An 18,222-nucleotide genomic window follows, 5' to 3' on the forward strand; every position below is an offset into this window, starting at 1 on the left:
ACGGAAAAAGAGGAGGCCGCCTCATGTGCTCGTCGCCGTTGGATCTTCATCGCCGATTACAAATGTCGCGTTTTGATATTTAATTAAAAGCTATGATGAAACGCAACGTAACCGGAGGCCGGGGAACAAATATTGAAGGGTCTGCCTCCCCCTTCCAATCAAATCATATCTAATCGGGCAAAGAACAGAAGACGTATCTCGAGGCATCATCGTCCGGTACCGGAAGGGGATGGGCCCCACCCGTTGGGCAAGAGGGAGGGAGAGCAAGGCAGCAAGCGTGGCTTGCTTGCCGTGTATGGAGGTTTATCCTCTGGGCAGGTGAGCGTGACGTGCGGTGACATTGACGCAGATACTCCGGTGGACCCTTCCTCAGGACAGAAATTATGTGCTTGGATTCGAGATCCTCATAGCCAATCAGAAGCAGACACGTATATGATCTTGAATTAACAAGCCTTGGCTAAAGATATTACTAAACATTATTTTATCCCGGCTTAAGGTGACGTTCGGTCGGACGCGACAGTGATGTGCCTGAATCGGATCCCTTGCTCGTCTCTTTTCAAGACAGATACATTACCTCTGCTCGTAGGAGGTAAATATTAATTTATAATTAAATTATTTATTTATAATAAACTTGTGTTAATTTCTTTAAATAACCTTTTAATCATACATATTATAACTATTTCTTCTTTAAAACTCTTTTATCATATACAATTAATAAAATGTTTTAGGTAAAAATTATAAATTTAAAAAAATACAGTGAATTAATGTCCTCTATTTAAAATTGAAATAAACATCTTTTTAACTCCTATATTATATTTAAGATTGAAGGTACATGATTATATGGAGTGCTTGTTTGGTTCTGAAAAAAATGATATCACTCGTCATTATTAAAATCAGGATATCGGATGCATCTTTCATTCTACTTCCAATCCTTAATATAAAAGTTAGTTAATTAATTTAAGTAGATTAAAAAAATTAGTTAAGTTAGTTATTTAAAATAAATAAATGTTGTATTTCTTAAAATATCCTTAATAATCAAGTATATTGACTAAAATTATTATTATTATGAAAATTATAATAAAAATAAATAAATATGAGAGATAAAATGGATTAAACTTTTATATTTAGAATCAAAATAAAAATTAAATAAATTATTATATTAAAAATGAGATATAATATTATATTAGATGTTGCGCGCTATTTATCCCACTCTTGTTGATAAAAATGTCGAAGTAAAGAATGTGTATTACTTCAATAAAATGGTGGGGACTGCCGATTGAAAAGACCGAAGACATGAGAATCAATGGAAGGGTACGGGTCTAATAAAGAAAGGCGGGGATGGTACGAATGAGGGAAGAGGGTCAAATGTTATATGGGGGGGGAAAAAAAAAAAGCTTGGATGAGGCCCTCGTGCGACCTGTGCGACCATGATAACTCTACTTGCCTGACGCTTCACTCTGCTTTGCACAACTGGAAACCGCTCAACCCAGCAAGCGACCTCCCTCTCCCTCTTCGTCTTCCTTGCCTTGCCATTGCCCTTCACCTTTTGGCGTGTCACCATTTAGGTTTAACTTCTATTTCAATCTCCCGACTCGCCCTTCACACGCGTGGCTCTGCTGCATTCAATTTTGAGACGAAACCCGCCCACAATTCCCCATATTCTCAAAGTGCACTCACTGTGGTTTATGATGTCAAAGCCAGCATTTCGCAGAAGCTAATCCCCGTCTCAACAACTTCTGCACCCGACTCTGAAGAGGAACAAAAGCATCCTCGAAGAGAAAAGCAGAAGCTCTGTGAAATATTCGGCCCTCTGTACAAGAATGGGAGATATGTATAGCTATGATCATACCGATAATCACAATTTCCCCATGTCTTCAACCTCATCTCTTTCCTCATCTTCACCTCAAGACGAAATCTCTCTTTTACTGCATCAGATTCTCCTTCGTTCGTCATCCTCGTCAGCATCATCGTCGCTGCTTGTGACCCACACGGCTAAAAACGCCCACACCTCGACGGCTGGACTCTGCAGTTCCCAAGCCACGCTAGAGAATCCTCACCCTTCCGACCGATCATCACTTCTCCATGGTGGGATCTCCGTCGCTGATTCCTCCATTGGAGTAGGCGCTCCGAACGATGCTTTTCTTTCCTCTCCGGGGACCTGTACGTTGGCCAATATGAAGGGCAGTTCAGCTGTAGACATGCCTTCATCTCTCGGAGTAAGTGAGAATGAGTTGGACGAGTATGATTGCGAGAGTGAGGTAATGCTTCTGGTCTTAAACTTTAAAGCTTTTGTTCAAATGCCTTCCTTCCTTTCTGGTTTTTTCATATGCCGCTTTGCCAAGATTAAAGAAAACGGCAGGTGATATATTTTGCTCTGGTACTACATATGCTTGATATCATAATAAATCATATGCATGTGTTATCAATATTCCAGATGCATGCCTAATATTACCTTGTCAGATTAGAGGTCTGGCATGGGTCTTAACGCTGATGTCACTGATTAATTTTCTCGACTTATATACATATTGAAGAACGATGTAGTGTTGAATTTCGCTGATGTCTCTGTTTGGTAACTGAGGGTATGGACATAGAAAAATGGCATTTTGATTTGATCACTCCTGCACCCGGATCTTTGTGCAAACCTTTGCTTTAAATGTAGGAGGGGATCGAAGCATTGGTGGAACAGCAGCCGGTAAAGTCAGTTCCTCCTCGGAGTTCATCAAAGAGAAGCAGAGCTGCGGAAGTTCATAATTTGTCTGAAAAGGTTAGTGACTTGGCTTTGTTGATTTCCCTGCATGGGTTCCATTGGTTATATGTGTGCCTATTGCTTTTGTACTAAATCTGGTGGGGGATTTCTGATCAGAGAAGGAGAAGCAGGATCAACGAAAAAATGAAGGCATTGCAAAATCTGATTCCAAATTCAAACAAGGTCCATAAGTTTCTTTACTCAATTTTATTGATGACTGTACTTTGAGTCCTTGTTCTGACAGTTGTAAATTGGTTTATGCCTGATGCAGACAGACAAGGCTTCGATGCTGGATGAAGCTATTGAATACCTGAAACAACTTCAGCTCCAAGTACAGGTGTGCGATTTAAGTTGCATTATTATCCGATATATGTAAGTTTTAGCCCTGTCTTACTTGTGTAAAATTGCACGTTATCATGAAATTCCTATTTGAATCTAAACACAATATGCTTATAATGACGCATTTGATTGGATTGACTTTTAATAGCAGAATTAGGTTCTAAAGATGGGACTGTAATTTGGGGTTAGCTATTTTTGCTGGCTATCTTATCAGTAAAGAACCTTTCCTTTTTGGGCTGCCTAGTTTAATTGTTGATGAAAGATTCTATTCCTGTTGCTGAAGTATATTGTGTTTGGATTCTGGCCCCCTATCCCTGAGTGAACCTTCTCCCTTCTCTCATTTCGCCCTGCTCCTATCAGATGTGAGACTATCAAAATGTAGCAACGTTGTTTAAGTGACACTCGCTAGATGCCGGCTTTGAAAAATTCCCATTCTAAAACTCCCAAGCGAGCTTTTAAAACATGAACCAACCCTTGACGCTTACAATGTGAACAAAAATATCTGCTCTGCTCTCCTTGTTTCTGATTTGTTTTCATGATTAACGTTTCAGATGCTGTCAATGAGAAATGGTTTGAGTTTGCATCCCATGTGCTTTTCTGAAGACTTGCAGGCTCAGCGATTTGGTCAGATGAGGTGTGAGTTCAGTGAAGAAAACAGGTCTTTGCCTGTAAACACGGCAACTACTCTGCCTTTGACCCAAGAAAACCCCTTGCAATATGAGTCGAAATCCAGTCTACCTGACAAACTCAGCACACAGGACCAACGATTAGTGCCTCCTCCATCGTATAAAATTAACCCAGAAACTTCTTACGGGCTAGAATCCCCAGTTCTTCCGCATATAAGATCCTTTCCACAGAAAAGAACTTCCGAGGTAAGCTTGATTGTGTGAGTAACACATACGTATTTGAAGAGCTCACTTGTGATGTTAGTTTCAATTACAAAGCAGATGCGTAACAATGGGATATTGCGGCAGCAGAAATTAAATGTGAGCCATTCAGATTCCAATCCTTTAGGTGGTTATCAAGGTGTGCATGTTTTAGAATTCTGCAACTCTGCGACCTTTAGTTTATTTTTGTTCTTTTGCCTTGATTATCCAAATTTTTGATTTACAGTATCACACACCTTTGATATGCAAACGTCCGAGCAGAAAGACAAGGGCTTTGAAACAGCTGCGGGGAAAGATCAATTGGCATTGATCCTAAGAAATAGCGTAAACAACGTTACGATGACATCGCGGCTTCGGAGGTAATTCTCGGAATATGATTTATGAAATCATGCCTTTTGTATCATAATCGTTATCACGCCTGCCCCCAAGTGTTACATGTAGGTATAAGCGTTTCATTTCTCCAGATTACAGGCCGGAGAAAGTATATGCGAAGACGACATCAAGACAGAGAAACCTCGTTTGTGAAGCGTGCGAGGCTTTCGCTTGTTTTTGAGCTGTCGGGTTTCCTCATAGAAGCGGGGGAATCATGTGCCCCTCACATGCCAGTGCACTCGCGGGAAAAAGAATCCATCCCAACCGTCTCATGTTAAATACTTGCCTACGAAATTTTGCAGGCATCAATGCAGATTGTTGTACGAACTGCTGAACATATACACTACCTAAAAAGTCTGATGATTTCGACTTACGGATAATACTGTTTGTTTATTTCGTCGTGGTGGCATTGGAACTTGATCCCGAGACTGAAACCTTTTTTTAATTCCTTAGGAAGGGATCGGATTCTAGTTTCTATCGCCCACTTTTTGGGTTTCAGTGTTCGCCACGACTCTAGTGTATGATGCAGAATTGAACCTCCTTTCGTCTTATAATTAGACACTTTTTCTCTGTTAATAGTTTAACAAATCGGAGGAGCGCACTTAAAGCCCCTCCTCAACTTTTTTTTTTTAGCAGTATCAACGACGAATTACTCAGAAATAGCGCGTAAAGAAATATTCTGATCTTATTTATAAATTTTAAATTTAAAAGGTGTAATTTATTTTGTAAGTTTTAATTTAACGTTTGTCTATTTTATTTATTTATTAATTCTCTCTCCTTACCATAGTATCCTTCATCACATATTTTCTTTTTTTTTTCATATTTATTGTCATTTATTATAAGAACATATTGAAAACAAATATATTTTTAATTTATTTATTACTTTTAATTAATTTTAATTTAATTATTTATTTATTATCCATAAATTAATTTTTTATTTCGTTGGCAAAAAAAACTTTTTAAATATCGAATCAAGTATATAACCTCAAAGTAGCTTCGACTCTCCCGCTGCAGCCTGCTGGTCAAGGAAAACAAGGCTACGACTCTCCCGCATGACGATAAATCAGCAAAGTTTAAGAGGTTATTTGCGTGAAGTCCATGCTTAAAATGTCGGCCCAAACGTCAAAAATATTTAGCGTCCCTTTTCGTTTCATGTGGCTTGAGGAGGCGCCTGTTCCTGCTATGACTAGGAGTCTAGGAATATAGAATGGCATGCCTTGAAGCCCTAATAATGATTGAATAATGAGATACACAGAAAAAGTTGTACCTTTCATTCAATATACAAGCACTTGCTGTTACCTTGGTACCTTTTAGGCTGACCCTTTTTGTCGCGATCGAATTTGTTTTTTTCGGACGAACTCAAATAACCCATTAGAAGTATAAGAATTTGTTGAGGTTTCTATCAGTTATTTTTCCACTCCTAATATATACATGTCAAAGCCACAAAATGTTTAGGCATCCCCCCCCCCCCCAAAAAAAAAAAAAAACCAACCCGTGATGCCACAAAGTTGTAGTCCGGCGGCTTTCCCTACTCATCTTCAATCGAGCTCGATGACACCGCGCACGAACGATGATGATATCATCAGTTTATCAAAATTTCTTGGAAGAGCTCGCTAGCATAGATCTTACAAGTGAAGGTGAAACATCACTACCATCAATCCGCCAAAATTGGTGCTGTAAAATCATACAGTGATGACCAAGTCCTGCATCTGTACCCACCCAAAGGCGCACCGATCCCGAATCTCCTGTATCGTTGATGCTGCCAGATCAATCATTGGCCTAATTTTCGACAACTCTTTCTCAAGTGGTATCCTAGATTTAACCTCCATCTGCGAACCCAAGCAACATTATAAAATTGAGCGCTATCAGACTTGAAAAGAGAAGCAAAACTGCGAGTTCAAGGAGTATGTTCGAAGTACCTTTTCTATCCAGGAAACAGTATCCAGCACATGGCAAAAATACGAGAGCTGTTTATACAAGTCTGCCTCCGTGTACTAGAGAAGCAACAAACTCAGGTTAATCGAACTTTCAGAACAATAAAACCTTTACAAGTATGCGTCAGATAATAACAGACAAATGGTCAATGCGTTTGCGAGTGAAACCTGTCTTAGAAGACGCCCATTGCAGCGAGGATAATTTGGACAAACTGTTCCTCTTTCAGAATCACCAACCAGCCGGAGGTTGATACTTCGTGTCGAATACTTACAGGTTTCGTCGTCGCACTGGAAGCAAAATAAAATTACGACGATCGTTATTAACTTTACAGACAAATACTTCATGATGATATTGGAGAGGATGATTACCATTAACAAGCCTCTGTAGTACATTGAAATGAACTTATCTGCTTGCCTTTTGACCTGAGATAAAATGTAAGTATTAGCAGCAATGCTGCGAACAGTCTTACGGCAAGCCAGATCCACAAACAAATATGCTTATGATCTGAAACTTAAAAACTCCCTTCCTGAAATGCAGGAAAACAAAATATCTAAGGATAAAACTGAAATTTTAGACCGGTTAAAACCTGATTGGCAATCATTGCCGGAGAAAGTCTGCCGACACCATCTTCTTCTGGACATTTAGGACAGCGCAGCTTACGCCAGAAATTATAGCCTGATTCCTCCATGCCTGAGCTTGTCGGCTTTTCGCTTCCGCAGACAGATTTAGAGATAGGAGGACAGTCAAAAGTATCAGAGCAGCTAGGACATGACAAAACTAACGGCTGACACCCTTGATACCTGCAATTTGATTTATCACATTTAATTCGTTAATGAATAATAATCACCCTTGTAGGGAACTTCCCACTATGAAAAAATCACAGCACAATAATTGATGAATCATATAAAATGTTTGAAAGATTAGAATTTTTTTTTTTTACAGCCCATCAGAAATATTAGAAATTAGACTAAGGAAAAATCAAATTCCAAGATAGCATGTTTACATCTCTTTAAAAAATGCTAGTTTCGAAATGTCTGCTGCTTATCGATAACATCTTAAATATTTATCATCAAGAAATCAATGCCTTCAGATTCAAATATTCAAATAACCATTGGCAGGAATTATGCACATGCATGAAATTTGTGACCAATAATAGTACATCAGCTTTAAACTAAAAAATTTGGCTACCTCTCTTTGTCATCAGCAGCAAACAAGAGTGAATTTGAGGGATAACCATTGAAGGCTTCACTTGACTTGTGTTGAAACTGTAAACCATTCACAGCTCATCAATCAAGTAATGCAATTGAAATCAGGGGTAAAACATTAATTGCCTCTAAATGTAGATCTAAAACACAGTAGGAAAGCGGTTCTACTTTTGATGCATCAAGCCCTAAACAATCAGCCAGTCTTTCTGGACTCGTTCCCTGAATTGATGCACAGAGACGTGAAACAACGGGATGAAGCTGCAAGATAAGGAACGGAAAAATATTCAAACAAGGTACCGTGAGCAGCAATAATGGCTAACTTTGATTTGCTTTACAAGAAGATACCTGTTGTGACAGGTAATAATCAATATCAATCATCCAATTCCCTTGTTCTTGTTTTAGTTCCTCAGGATGTCTGGCACGTTGAGCAACACTTGTTCCACTGCTTGAATTACTGCCCTGCTAGAGCGGAAAATCGTAGAAAAGAGGCCGCACCATGCATGATCAGTATCGCATATCAGACGCAAAATAATACATTTTCAACGTTTCAGCTTCTGGTTTCTGATTGAGCAGCAACTAAAGGGCAAACCTGCTCATAGCAAATAATGTAGGGGATTGCATCACCGACAGAGCACCCAGTGGAGTAGCCCTTTTGCTTCAATCTCTGTGCCACCTAAATAATGATCCACAAAGGCATTCTTAAAATTGTATTAAATCACAACAAAAAGCAAGAAAAGAAGGTTTTGAGATGAGCGACTGCTTCAACTAAGAATCAAACATATTGAACTCACAAGAACATGCGGTTGATTTTTGGCATCTGGATAGGCTTCAGGAGGTTTAGTCAATGTCTTAGTGATGATATATTTCTCTAACGGCACTTGTCCACTCCTCATCTCTTCTTGCACCTGTTTTAATTTTCACATGTTATTCCAAGGAGAACCTGGACCTTCTATTTTGAAACAACAAATTAAAATTTTCAAGGGGTACAAATCTCTACTGTAAGCAGGGCTCCAGTAAACCTTAATGCTTTTCCAGAGGAAATACATTTAATAATATCCCCACCATCCTAGCAGGGATTTGCAATCCCAGAGCTCCAAGAAGCAGCTTCTTTTAAACTTTCAAATCGCGTGATAGGTCATCATATCCAAGAAACTAATGTTAAGACAACAAATCATACCTTATAAAGAGAGCTGTGAATTGATTCGACAACATCCTCACATGACCTGTAAGTGCGAGAACCATATTTCCACTAGATAAATGAGTGAATCCTGCATCTCAAATTTCTAGTTGGCCAAAATGAATATATGAATTGGACGCAAGTTGGAAGAATACGTACCCTCCTGACAAAATTTGACCTAGGCAAAAATCTCCTATTTCTTTAGATAATAGGCTCCAATCACGACGAACAATATCCAGACCTTTACGTTCAATAACCTGCACCATCAACAGATCGCACAGGATTTCCTCCCAAGAAATCAGGAAAAAGTAAACCTTAAAAGGATGAAATACCTCATATGGCGTGCCATCTTTGAACTGCACCTTGACAGCTGCATATTTCTTTTTCTTAAGCAGTAGCATTCTCTTGTACAGACCATCAAGATCAATTTCCAAGCACCTATATTTCTTGTTAACCTAAGGCCAAAGTAAGAGAAATCACGGCCCGTGCAAACTTTAGCCAAGAAAAACACACACAGAGAGACACACAGAGAGATGTTCAAGTCATTTATAGCTGCAGCTAGTGCAAACCAAGGAACAAATTCAGCTTCCTCTTTTCTCAACCATTTTATAAAGACTTTATACTGTAGTAGGGTGTCCAAATTCACATATCGCAAGTCTTTGTATTGATCAAGGAGTACAGACATAAAATACTGAAATGCTAACAAGAAGCACGTGTCTTGAGCACAGGAAAGCCCAAAAATATCCACAAGTTTTATAGCTCCCAACAAGCTAGGCACCTCCCGTAGCTGAATCCTACCTCTTGAATCACTTTTCCAGCCATTGCTTTTGCTTTCGCAATATCATCTAGTCCACTGTAAATCATGATTGAATCAGTGTCGCCATAGATCACCTATGAAATGGAACAGCACAACAATTAAGAGCTACTCCTCTCGAATTCAAACATAGAGGTACCAAAAGCCTGCTACAATAACTTCAAGCAAAAAAGAAAAAAGGGTAATTAACCTCTAAGTTCAGGTTATTCTGAACAAGATCAACAGTACTTTGTAGTATCTCCCTTCCCTACACAGTCATGAGACTCATTAATGATCTGTTTTCATGTTGAATTGAGAGCAAGGTAGCCACTGTTAATGTTGAATAAGTGAATATCTTGTTCTTACTTGCAGGGTTATAAGCTCAGCCAGCGGTTTTGCATAAAATCTTGAATTAGCAAATCCAAGGCATCCGTACATACTGCATCACCCACCATATTTTTTCATATATAGAGGAAAGAATTAAATGCCATCAAGTACCAAGATTTCTCAGTAAGTAAACTAAAGCCAGGAAAAGACACAAACCTGTTTGCAGTAAGCTTAAGTGCTTGTTGCTGAACGTCCAGTTGCTGAACTTTAAGACCAGAAGCAGTTTTCATCCATGACTTCACCATTCTCCTCCTTTGAACCAGATTTTTCAGCAACTAGCAGGAAAAGACAAATTCAGATCATATACGTGCACATGTTGTTTTTTTTTGGGGGGGGGGGGGTGGCAACAATGTCTTAGCGTCAACTGATGAGAATCCTAAAAGATGCGCCATACTATGTTAAACGCATCCAACTAAAGAGCTTACACCCAATGCTGGAAATGGAAATGCACTAAAAGAATACAAGGGAAAAAATTGTCAGTGCCTCTTTAACTTAAGTAATGCGTATTAGACCAGTCTAATGGAAGCAAGAAACCTTGCATAAATACTATCGACAGGATACATGCTAAATCATGCAAAAAGAAGGAAGCAGGAGAAAACAAAATCCAGCATAAGTTAAGGTTTTACACAATCCAACAAGTTCTTTTTCTGAATAAACAACCAAAAAGGAGGAAGTATTGTGAAAGGAAAATTTTTATCTGTAGCAATTTACCTCTGGCAAAACTCCAGATGTTTTACTAGATGGCAGACGAGGAAAAGATCCATCTGTAGATCTTTCAACAGTTGTGAAGCAGATATTGTATTCCTGTAAGTTAGCTCAGTAAGACGCACAGAGATCTAGAAATTGCCATAATTAAAATTATAGCAAATGAAATCAACAAAATAAAATTGAAAAAAAAAATCAGCAGTTTGAAAATTACGCTGATGGTCAGAAAGTTAAAAGATGTTACTAACCTGAATTATAGAAGGATAAAGACTATTGAAGTCCAAAAGCAATATATATTTGTCATATAAACCCCTTTTAGGCTCCAAAACCAGTCCTCCAGCGTAGGACGGAGTCCTCTTGCTTTTACCATGATCACTGTCAGGAGCATCATTGTCATAGTTTTTATTGTCAATAACTTCGTCAAAGCCAGCATCCTCAACGCCATGAGTTCCTCTGCGTTTTGTCAATTTTGTTTCTTTGGTATGGGAAGGAATCTTGTCTGGCACGATATATTTCTTTGCATGGAAAGCATGCAACAACAGATACTCGACTCTCTGTGCCCTCGCACCCTGAAAGGGAAAAGAATAGATGTGAGGTTCAGCTCCTCCTAGTACATATCCATCATCAACTTGTTCAAGCAAATGGCTTCAGGATACGAGAGCTCACCTGAAGTGTTTTTCCCCACAAGTTACCACTAATATTAGTCAGCTGACGTGTGAGGGGGAGAACACTCAAATGAAACATGAGTTCCATAGATAACCATGCATCTGTCTCGCCATACTCAATCTGCACAAGTCAACAACACCATGAGAACCAAAATAAAGGTAAATCTCATTCATTATCATCATTGATCAATGGAAGTTCCAGATATAAATTGCCTAACCATGTCTTGAAACTTCGAAAAAATAAGAACAATGAGATATTTTGGTTATCAAATATCTAAAATCAAGCATAATATGGCATACTTTAATATGATGATGAATGCAATCTTTTGCATCTTGTATCTAGTTTCATTTTTAATTTTGTACACTCTAATTTGTTCAAAAATGAAGGCATGTTTCATTCTGCAGGCCTTGATTTTTGTGTTTACACCAGTTTTATTCTTTTGTACGGGGTTGGTTCCACTTTTTTTTGCTATGGGTTTTGAGCTAATATGAGTTTCATCTTTCTTCAAAGAAAAAAAAGAAAGAAAAGAAAAAATAAAAGTTGGTCCTTACCCAAATAAAACAAAAAAAAAATAAAGGCATGTCCAAAAAATTAAGAAATCAGAATTGGGCCTGCCACATTTCATAGTTCATTTTACAACAAATTTTTCCATTTGAAACAAACAATACAAAAAAACCTGCAAAATATGCGATTCAACTAGCCTAATACAACATTGGAGGGGCTGGATCCCGATTTTCTTCTGATAAGGAAAAAAATAAGCTTTAGTAGAGATTGGCACCTACAAGTTCCACAAGGGATTCTGCTGATTGGAACATTTTTGGAACATCATGTGGAGCAACCTCTTTTCGAACTTTATTCAGCTGAGTTTTTGATAGTTGAGATAAAGAGTAGCTAACCTGGAAGAACCAAAGTAATGAAGCTATAAATTAAGAAATAAAAAAAAGCTCATGGTGAGTGCGGTTTCCCAACAAATATTATACCTCCTTTAAAAGGTCACGAGCACACAAGTATGTATCACAAAGAAGCCGACCAGCAATGCATGACAAGATGCCAGGAGTAGCTCCAGACCCAAAAACAGTGCTTACTCTGGTAAGTTTAGGCATCACAGACCGTTTAAGGCGGCCTGTTTTGGACCACATGCTGCTTGGCACTTTAGAAGCCTGCATAAATAGAGTTTTGGGTGCTTCAGGCGTAAAGGCTCCTCCAAAATGTCAAGCACAAATCATACAGATCAGAACAGAGTCCATTATTGGAAGAGCATAACGGATGTTACAGTAAAATGATTATCTGAATAGGAGGACGTTCAGGAACAATGACAGCTCTTTAATGCAGTAATGATGAAGGCAGTAATGATGAAGGCAATTTGAAGTTACAAAATTTAACTGATAAAGGAGCAACTCTCTGAAATGATTTTCCCCCTTCAATGTTTGTGCAGGAAACAAGAAAGAATGCATTTGCTCATGAGTTTCATAGCAAGTAACGAGCAACCATGTCCATTCAGCAATTCAGCAATTGGAAAACAATTACCCACTTGCCACTAGAAAGGTAAAATAACCAAAACAAATCACCATAAATAGCTTAACTTTGGACAAACTACAAGAATCATCAATCGATATTAATTCAAATGTCCAAGTGCATCCTAATTAATTCTCCATTTATTTCGGTCTCAAGAAATATGTTCAGTTAGTGATATTAGTGAATAGGTGTTATTGGCTTAGACCCAGCCTAGCAGGGCATTACCTGACAATATTTCAAAGCTATACATATATCAGTTTATTAATTAGCAATGTTCAGGTTAAATACATTGAAATTATAGTCTAATCCCTGTCCACTGATTTTGGCGTTTTGCCAGCACATTCATCAACATTAGGAAATCAGATCATTTTGATGACCATTTAATTTCTCAGTTCTTCTAATTAAAAAGAGCATGTCTAGCCATTGATTTTAAAGCTGAAATCATTTTAACCAATGATTGGCTTATGAATAATAAGTCAAGGTATGAATTGAATGAGGAAATTTAAAACAGTCTTAAGATCATCTCATCCAGAATAACTTAAGAAAGCAAAAGTTCCCACCTGACATCTGTGAAGAAGAACATCCAGGTCAAATCCAGAAATGTTATGTCCAACAAGAACATCACTATCCAACTTGTGCAATTCTATCATCAGGCGGTTTAGTAAAGCCCTTTCACTGCAAAGCAGACATGAAATATAGATCAAAACAAGAGATAAGCGTATAATTTTAGTGATTTTTTATTATTTCTACTAAAAAGGGACTCTAAGAAAGAAAGACTAAAAGCACAATATTTAAAGTTTCCACCTGCTCTCAACACACAGAACATTTGAGCCAGCTTTAGCGTTTCGGTCTGTAACTTCCTTGTTGAATCCCAGTGGAAATATGCCTCCATCAAGCTTACGGACAACGGTAAAATGGGTCAGTAATCCAGGTCTCTTCCATTCCGAAGCCAACATGGGAGTGTCAATCTGAAAAGTCATACAACAAAGTTGACTGCTGATCATACTTTCCGCTCAAATATATCAGGCGTAGGACTGAAACTATTTGAAGACTTTGTGAATCAATTTATAAACATTATGCAAAAATAGTTAGCGGAGGAAAACATATTGGCACAAAGGAGGCGGGGGGAGTCATGCACTAAGTTCGGGCTTCATTCGTTTATATCAAGTCAAGGAAATCATTGTTCATCGAGCAAGTATTCTCCATCAAGATTCCAAAAGAAATAAACAAGTTTTTATTCTGTTGGCATTTCAATGTTCATCAAGCATCATCCAAAATATTATACAATACTGAAAAATATTTTTTGTGGTGTAATCACATGAAAATTATTACAATTTTTTGACAACTAGATGTACCAGGCGGTCTAATAAAAGTTTTATCTTGTCCAATGTTTATATAAATGATAACAATATCACCTTGAGTTTGCATTAAAATGACCGACTTGCGTATCTGTATTTGATAGTGACAGTAGAAATTAACTTAAAAACTTCAGTCCTTCAAAAAGTTAGTCAATATGACAGCTACTAGGGGAGCACTAGTTTGGCTCTTTATTCAATGGTCACACGCTGTAGCCATCTAGAATCAGCCAATATTCAACTTATGAAGCAATCAAATGCTCAGTAATGGATCACAAATACAAGTAACTATAGCCATTCAAATCACTCATTGACAAATATTAAAGAAAACAAAACCAGTAAATTATTTATAACATCTGTGCCTTATTCAAGAAAACATGAGCTTTGTTCTGCACATTTTGACTTGAGAGGTATAGATAGCAAATCAAATCTGACAGAAAAATAGATTTGTTTTGTGTTCATCACTAAAAAACATATTCATAATCGTTATTATATTTACATATAGAATATTCAACACACATTAATACTACTTGGGGTCATCACAATACAAAAGATGAGCTAGCACCCTACCACAACATTCATGTGATAATAAGAAAGCCAAACACTGACATCAAGCACCCAAAACAAACCTTGACCCTGCGGCAGCAAACAACGGATGCAGAGACAATCTCATTTAAGTTTTGCTTTTCATTTATGATGGTTTTCAAATTTATAGCTGTGACAACCACGGGAGGAATCTCAAAACTGGATTTGGAGGAAGTTGAAATCCTTATGTCTTTAGGAGAGTCAACAATCACTTCAAATTTGCACCAGCTAACCTGCAAGTGCAGTGCTGTGATCAAACATTGACCTGCAAGTGCATATAGAATTAAAGAGACAAGAAAATTCATCACTTCTGGTAGTAGCCAAACTCAAATTACCCTTTGAGAAGCAGGCCGGGAAGAAAAGTTTGAAACCAGTAGCCATGAGGGCCCCTTTATCTCTCTTTTAATTAAGAAAAGCTCCAACGCACTGCAGATCATGATAAAGTCAGTTCACATGCTTTTCTCAAACAAGCCGAATGTTGAATTTACAGACACTTCTTGCACAGGTATGTATCTTAACTAAATTATGACGTGTTTAAATAGCCGAAGGTACTGAACCAGCATAAATCTTATACTCCCCAATGCAATGAAAAGGCAGTTTGTGAGCAGGTTATCACTAAAAAAACTACATGTAAGATAACCATGTATTCAACAACAAAATGGGTTCCTAAGTTTATGAAAGACTGATTCAATTGTCTCCGTCTGTCTTCAAATTTCAGGTTCAAATAATTACTGAAACAGGACACCTTAGATTCTTAAAAAATGTATACCTGCAATGAGTTCCTAGAAGAGCACAGAAACCCTCTCCTTTCAGATCTGCTGGAAGAGGTGGGTCCTGGATCAAAATTATCGTGGTAATGACTTAAAACACAGTTTGAAACAAGTCAAAATTGCATGATGAATCATCACATAAATGAATTAAGATACACTTTGGTACTATTATTCGTTTTGTTTGAGAAGAGTTGTATATTGAGTAGTGTACCTTGAATGGATAATTTATTTTCAGCACATAATTTTCACCAGCAGGTATTTCAGAACGTTCAAATGCATACTTCCTCTGCAAGGCGTTCCCAAAACACATATATGAGCAAGAAATCATAATAGCAGAATGAGCAGCAAATGTAGGGGACACAAAAGTATCCAAAGAAACAAATATGAACCTCTGAGACATCAGATGCTTCAATCAGCAAACCTTAACAGGTTTCATGCTAAAGGTTGAAGCATTCAGATTTAACAGCTGCTTTGCTATCTCATTCTTTAAACCGGACACCATATCCTAAAATTTTAAAAGAGAAAAGGGAAAAGATAGAATGCATTAGCAGCTGCAAGCCAGCATAAAAAATGGAAAGTGAGGGGGGAAATATAATCAAGGGAAAATGAAATTTTAATTCAAGAGTAAAGACTAACTTGCAGCTTTTTTTGAAAGTCTGTGCGAGAAATCCGAGACTCTTCAACATCCTTCTCGAGTGCCATCATTTCACCAGTGTGATGTAAAGTACGACTTGGAATTGCATAGACACACCTCTGCATGTTCTTTACAACAACACAGCAACTTTGATACGAACTACCTGATTTGACCTAATTCTCAACAAAGAGTTCCAGTAAGTGAACTTTTCACATCCAGGCTCCACACAAGTGAGCAGTCATGGGTCGCTGACTGACACTTTACAAGCTTAAATCCAAAGAGTATAGAGAAGTAACATTCACTAGGGCTTGAAGACTAAAATAACAAGGCAAAAGACAAAAAGTATGCATCATCATGCACTGGGTTTGATAATTAAAATTGAATTGCAACAATTAGTCCCTGCTGTTATTAGAGCTTGCCAAACAAGATGTTGAGATATTTATCCTAATCTTCATCCTGCCCCTCACAAACTCTTATGTGAGGATCCTGTCCCATGAACCTATTATGTGTAATATAGCTGAGAGAATAAATCAGAAATAATGAATAGTCAAATTAAGAGAAACTGGTGGGACATTAGCATGGAAAATAAGCAAATTACCTTCCCGAACAAATACAGTGTACCCATGTTAGCTCCATAGAATTCCTCATGAGCATCAAGTATGTAGAACGGCAGCGACCCATCAGCCTCCAGATTGAACTCTAAGTTTTCTTCATTATTTAAAACTTCGTCGGCCACCTTTGAATCAACAACATTCACATCCCCCCCGCTCTTTGCTGCCTGCCAACCTATAGTCGCACTCAGTGCAGGGTCTTCTTCTTTAACCTTCGCATTCAGAAGAAATACCTCCTTCTCCACTGTTTGTTTGGCTTCTATCTCGACACCCTTTAACATTTTTTCTTCAGTCACGTCTCCGTTGGTTGGACCACTATGGGTTTGCATGGCTGATGCCAGACCATCGTCGGAATCAATATTTCTCCCATCTTCTGATTCTTTAGTAGTTGCCTCTACTTTGACTCCTCCGTAATTTTGTTCAGAACCCAAGGCAAAACCATCATTTTTCACAACTCCAGTAGATTCATAATTGCCATTTGCGACAGCATCCGACGACAAAAGATCTCTCGTCGGATCATGACATCCAATCGCTGATTCCTCTCTCTTAATATTGTCAACCGGCAGAGCATTGTTGGCACTTGAAGGATTTGTTGGCCCGCGTCTACGCCTTAATCTGTCAGTCTCATCCGGGGCGAACTCTGCGATGACATCATCAACAATACTATCACAAGAAAGTCCTTTAGTCTTATCATCCCTGCTTTTCTTAAAAACCGACGAAGTGAACATCGATGACAACCTCTGCGCTCCTATCATCGCCGCCGCAGCCGATAGCGAAGACGATGGCCTTTTAGGTTGCGGATCTTTCTTTTCTTGTCTCTTCCTTTTGGGCTTTTCAGTTTCGCCACCGGATTCATCGGAAGACAGAGAGAACCCAGCTTTTGACCAATCCTCCTCCTCCCCTTCGTCCCCGTACCCAAGACCGTCATCGTCCACAATGAAGCCTCTGGCTTCTTCGCGGCGCTTGGCGACCAGTGCATTGTACTCGTCCTCGGCGACAGTATCATAAATCGGGTTATCCAGCTTAATCTGATATCCATCGGTGTCTGAACGGCGACCGCCACGAAGTCGGGCTTTTAGACGTTCCAAAGCTTCGGAACGCGCCGATGCCTCGGCACCTTTTCCCCTTCGTCTGGAAGTCGTTGAAGGCTGCTCATCGGCCATTTCCGTTGCCGTGATCTGATGCTGGGAGAGCCACTGTGGAGCGGACCAGTTGGCTACTTGCTGAGTATTTTTACAAAGGAAAGCGCGGGAAACCCTGCTACTTTTGGCGCGAATGTGGCCTTGTCCAGCTAATGTTTTGTATGGTTAAGATAAAATTAAAAAAATAGGTATGGATTGGAGGCAAGTCATAGCAACAATATTTATGTTAGTTTATTTTTAACAAAACTAAAATGTGGGACAGTAAATTCATCAAAGGGTGTGTTTGGATGAAACCAAACCATGATTTGAAGAATAGCTTCTAGAGAATAGATTCTGAAAAAAATAGATTTTGAGAAGAATAGATTTTGTGAAAAAGTGATTTTGAGAAGTGTGAGTGT

The 18,222-nt window shown here is 38.5% G+C and overlaps 2 protein-coding genes across 3 annotated transcripts; one reads left to right on the forward strand and one right to left on the reverse strand.

Annotated features, from left to right (window-relative positions):
- The first annotated feature begins 1,603 nt into the window (after positions 1-1,603).
- On the forward strand, positions 1,604-4,525 carry LOC114746742 (transcription factor SPATULA-like). The gene is made up of 8 exons (XM_028935018.1): positions 1,604-2,258; positions 2,660-2,764; positions 2,864-2,929; positions 3,018-3,083; positions 3,637-3,957; positions 4,033-4,111; positions 4,199-4,331; positions 4,414-4,525. The coding sequence occupies exons 1-8, from the start codon at positions 1,821-1,823 to the stop codon at positions 4,523-4,525; spliced, it is 1,320 nt and encodes a 439-aa protein (XP_028790851.1). The 5' UTR covers positions 1,604-1,820.
- Positions 4,526-5,568: 1,043 nt separating this feature from the next.
- LOC114746739 (DNA polymerase alpha catalytic subunit) lies at positions 5,569-17,873 on the reverse strand. Of its 2 annotated transcripts, XM_028935015.1 has the most exons (32): positions 17,764-17,873; positions 16,670-17,727; positions 16,074-16,244; positions 15,859-15,942; positions 15,649-15,723; positions 15,437-15,501; positions 15,003-15,093; positions 14,712-14,900; positions 13,532-13,695; positions 13,288-13,402; positions 12,193-12,372; positions 11,995-12,108; positions 11,213-11,332; positions 10,795-11,115; positions 10,553-10,645; positions 9,998-10,116; positions 9,821-9,893; positions 9,666-9,722; positions 9,460-9,552; positions 8,994-9,116; positions 8,821-8,918; positions 8,662-8,707; positions 8,276-8,389; positions 8,074-8,157; positions 7,830-7,943; positions 7,653-7,742; positions 7,468-7,544; positions 6,866-7,079; positions 6,648-6,701; positions 6,447-6,566; positions 6,264-6,338; positions 5,569-6,173 (listed from the first exon to the last, which is right to left on the reverse strand). In XM_028935015.1, exons 1-32 carry the CDS (start codon positions 17,843-17,845, stop codon positions 6,027-6,029), a joined length of 4,620 nt encoding a protein of 1,539 aa, XP_028790848.1. In that variant the 5' UTR covers positions 17,846-17,873; the 3' UTR covers positions 5,569-6,026. The 2 variants fall into 2 exon arrangements, with proteins under 2 accessions (XP_028790848.1, XP_028790847.1); XM_028935014.1 differs by having other exon boundaries at positions 16,670-17,873.
- Positions 17,874-18,222: the final 349 nt, after the last annotated feature.

The sequence above is a fragment of the Neltuma alba genome, unplaced genomic scaffold (genome assembly GCF_004799145.2).
Source record: "Neltuma alba isolate B1F8T4 unplaced genomic scaffold, ASM479914v2 tig00005087_pilon, whole genome shotgun sequence".
NCBI lineage: Eukaryota > Viridiplantae > Streptophyta > Magnoliopsida > Fabales > Fabaceae > Neltuma > Neltuma alba.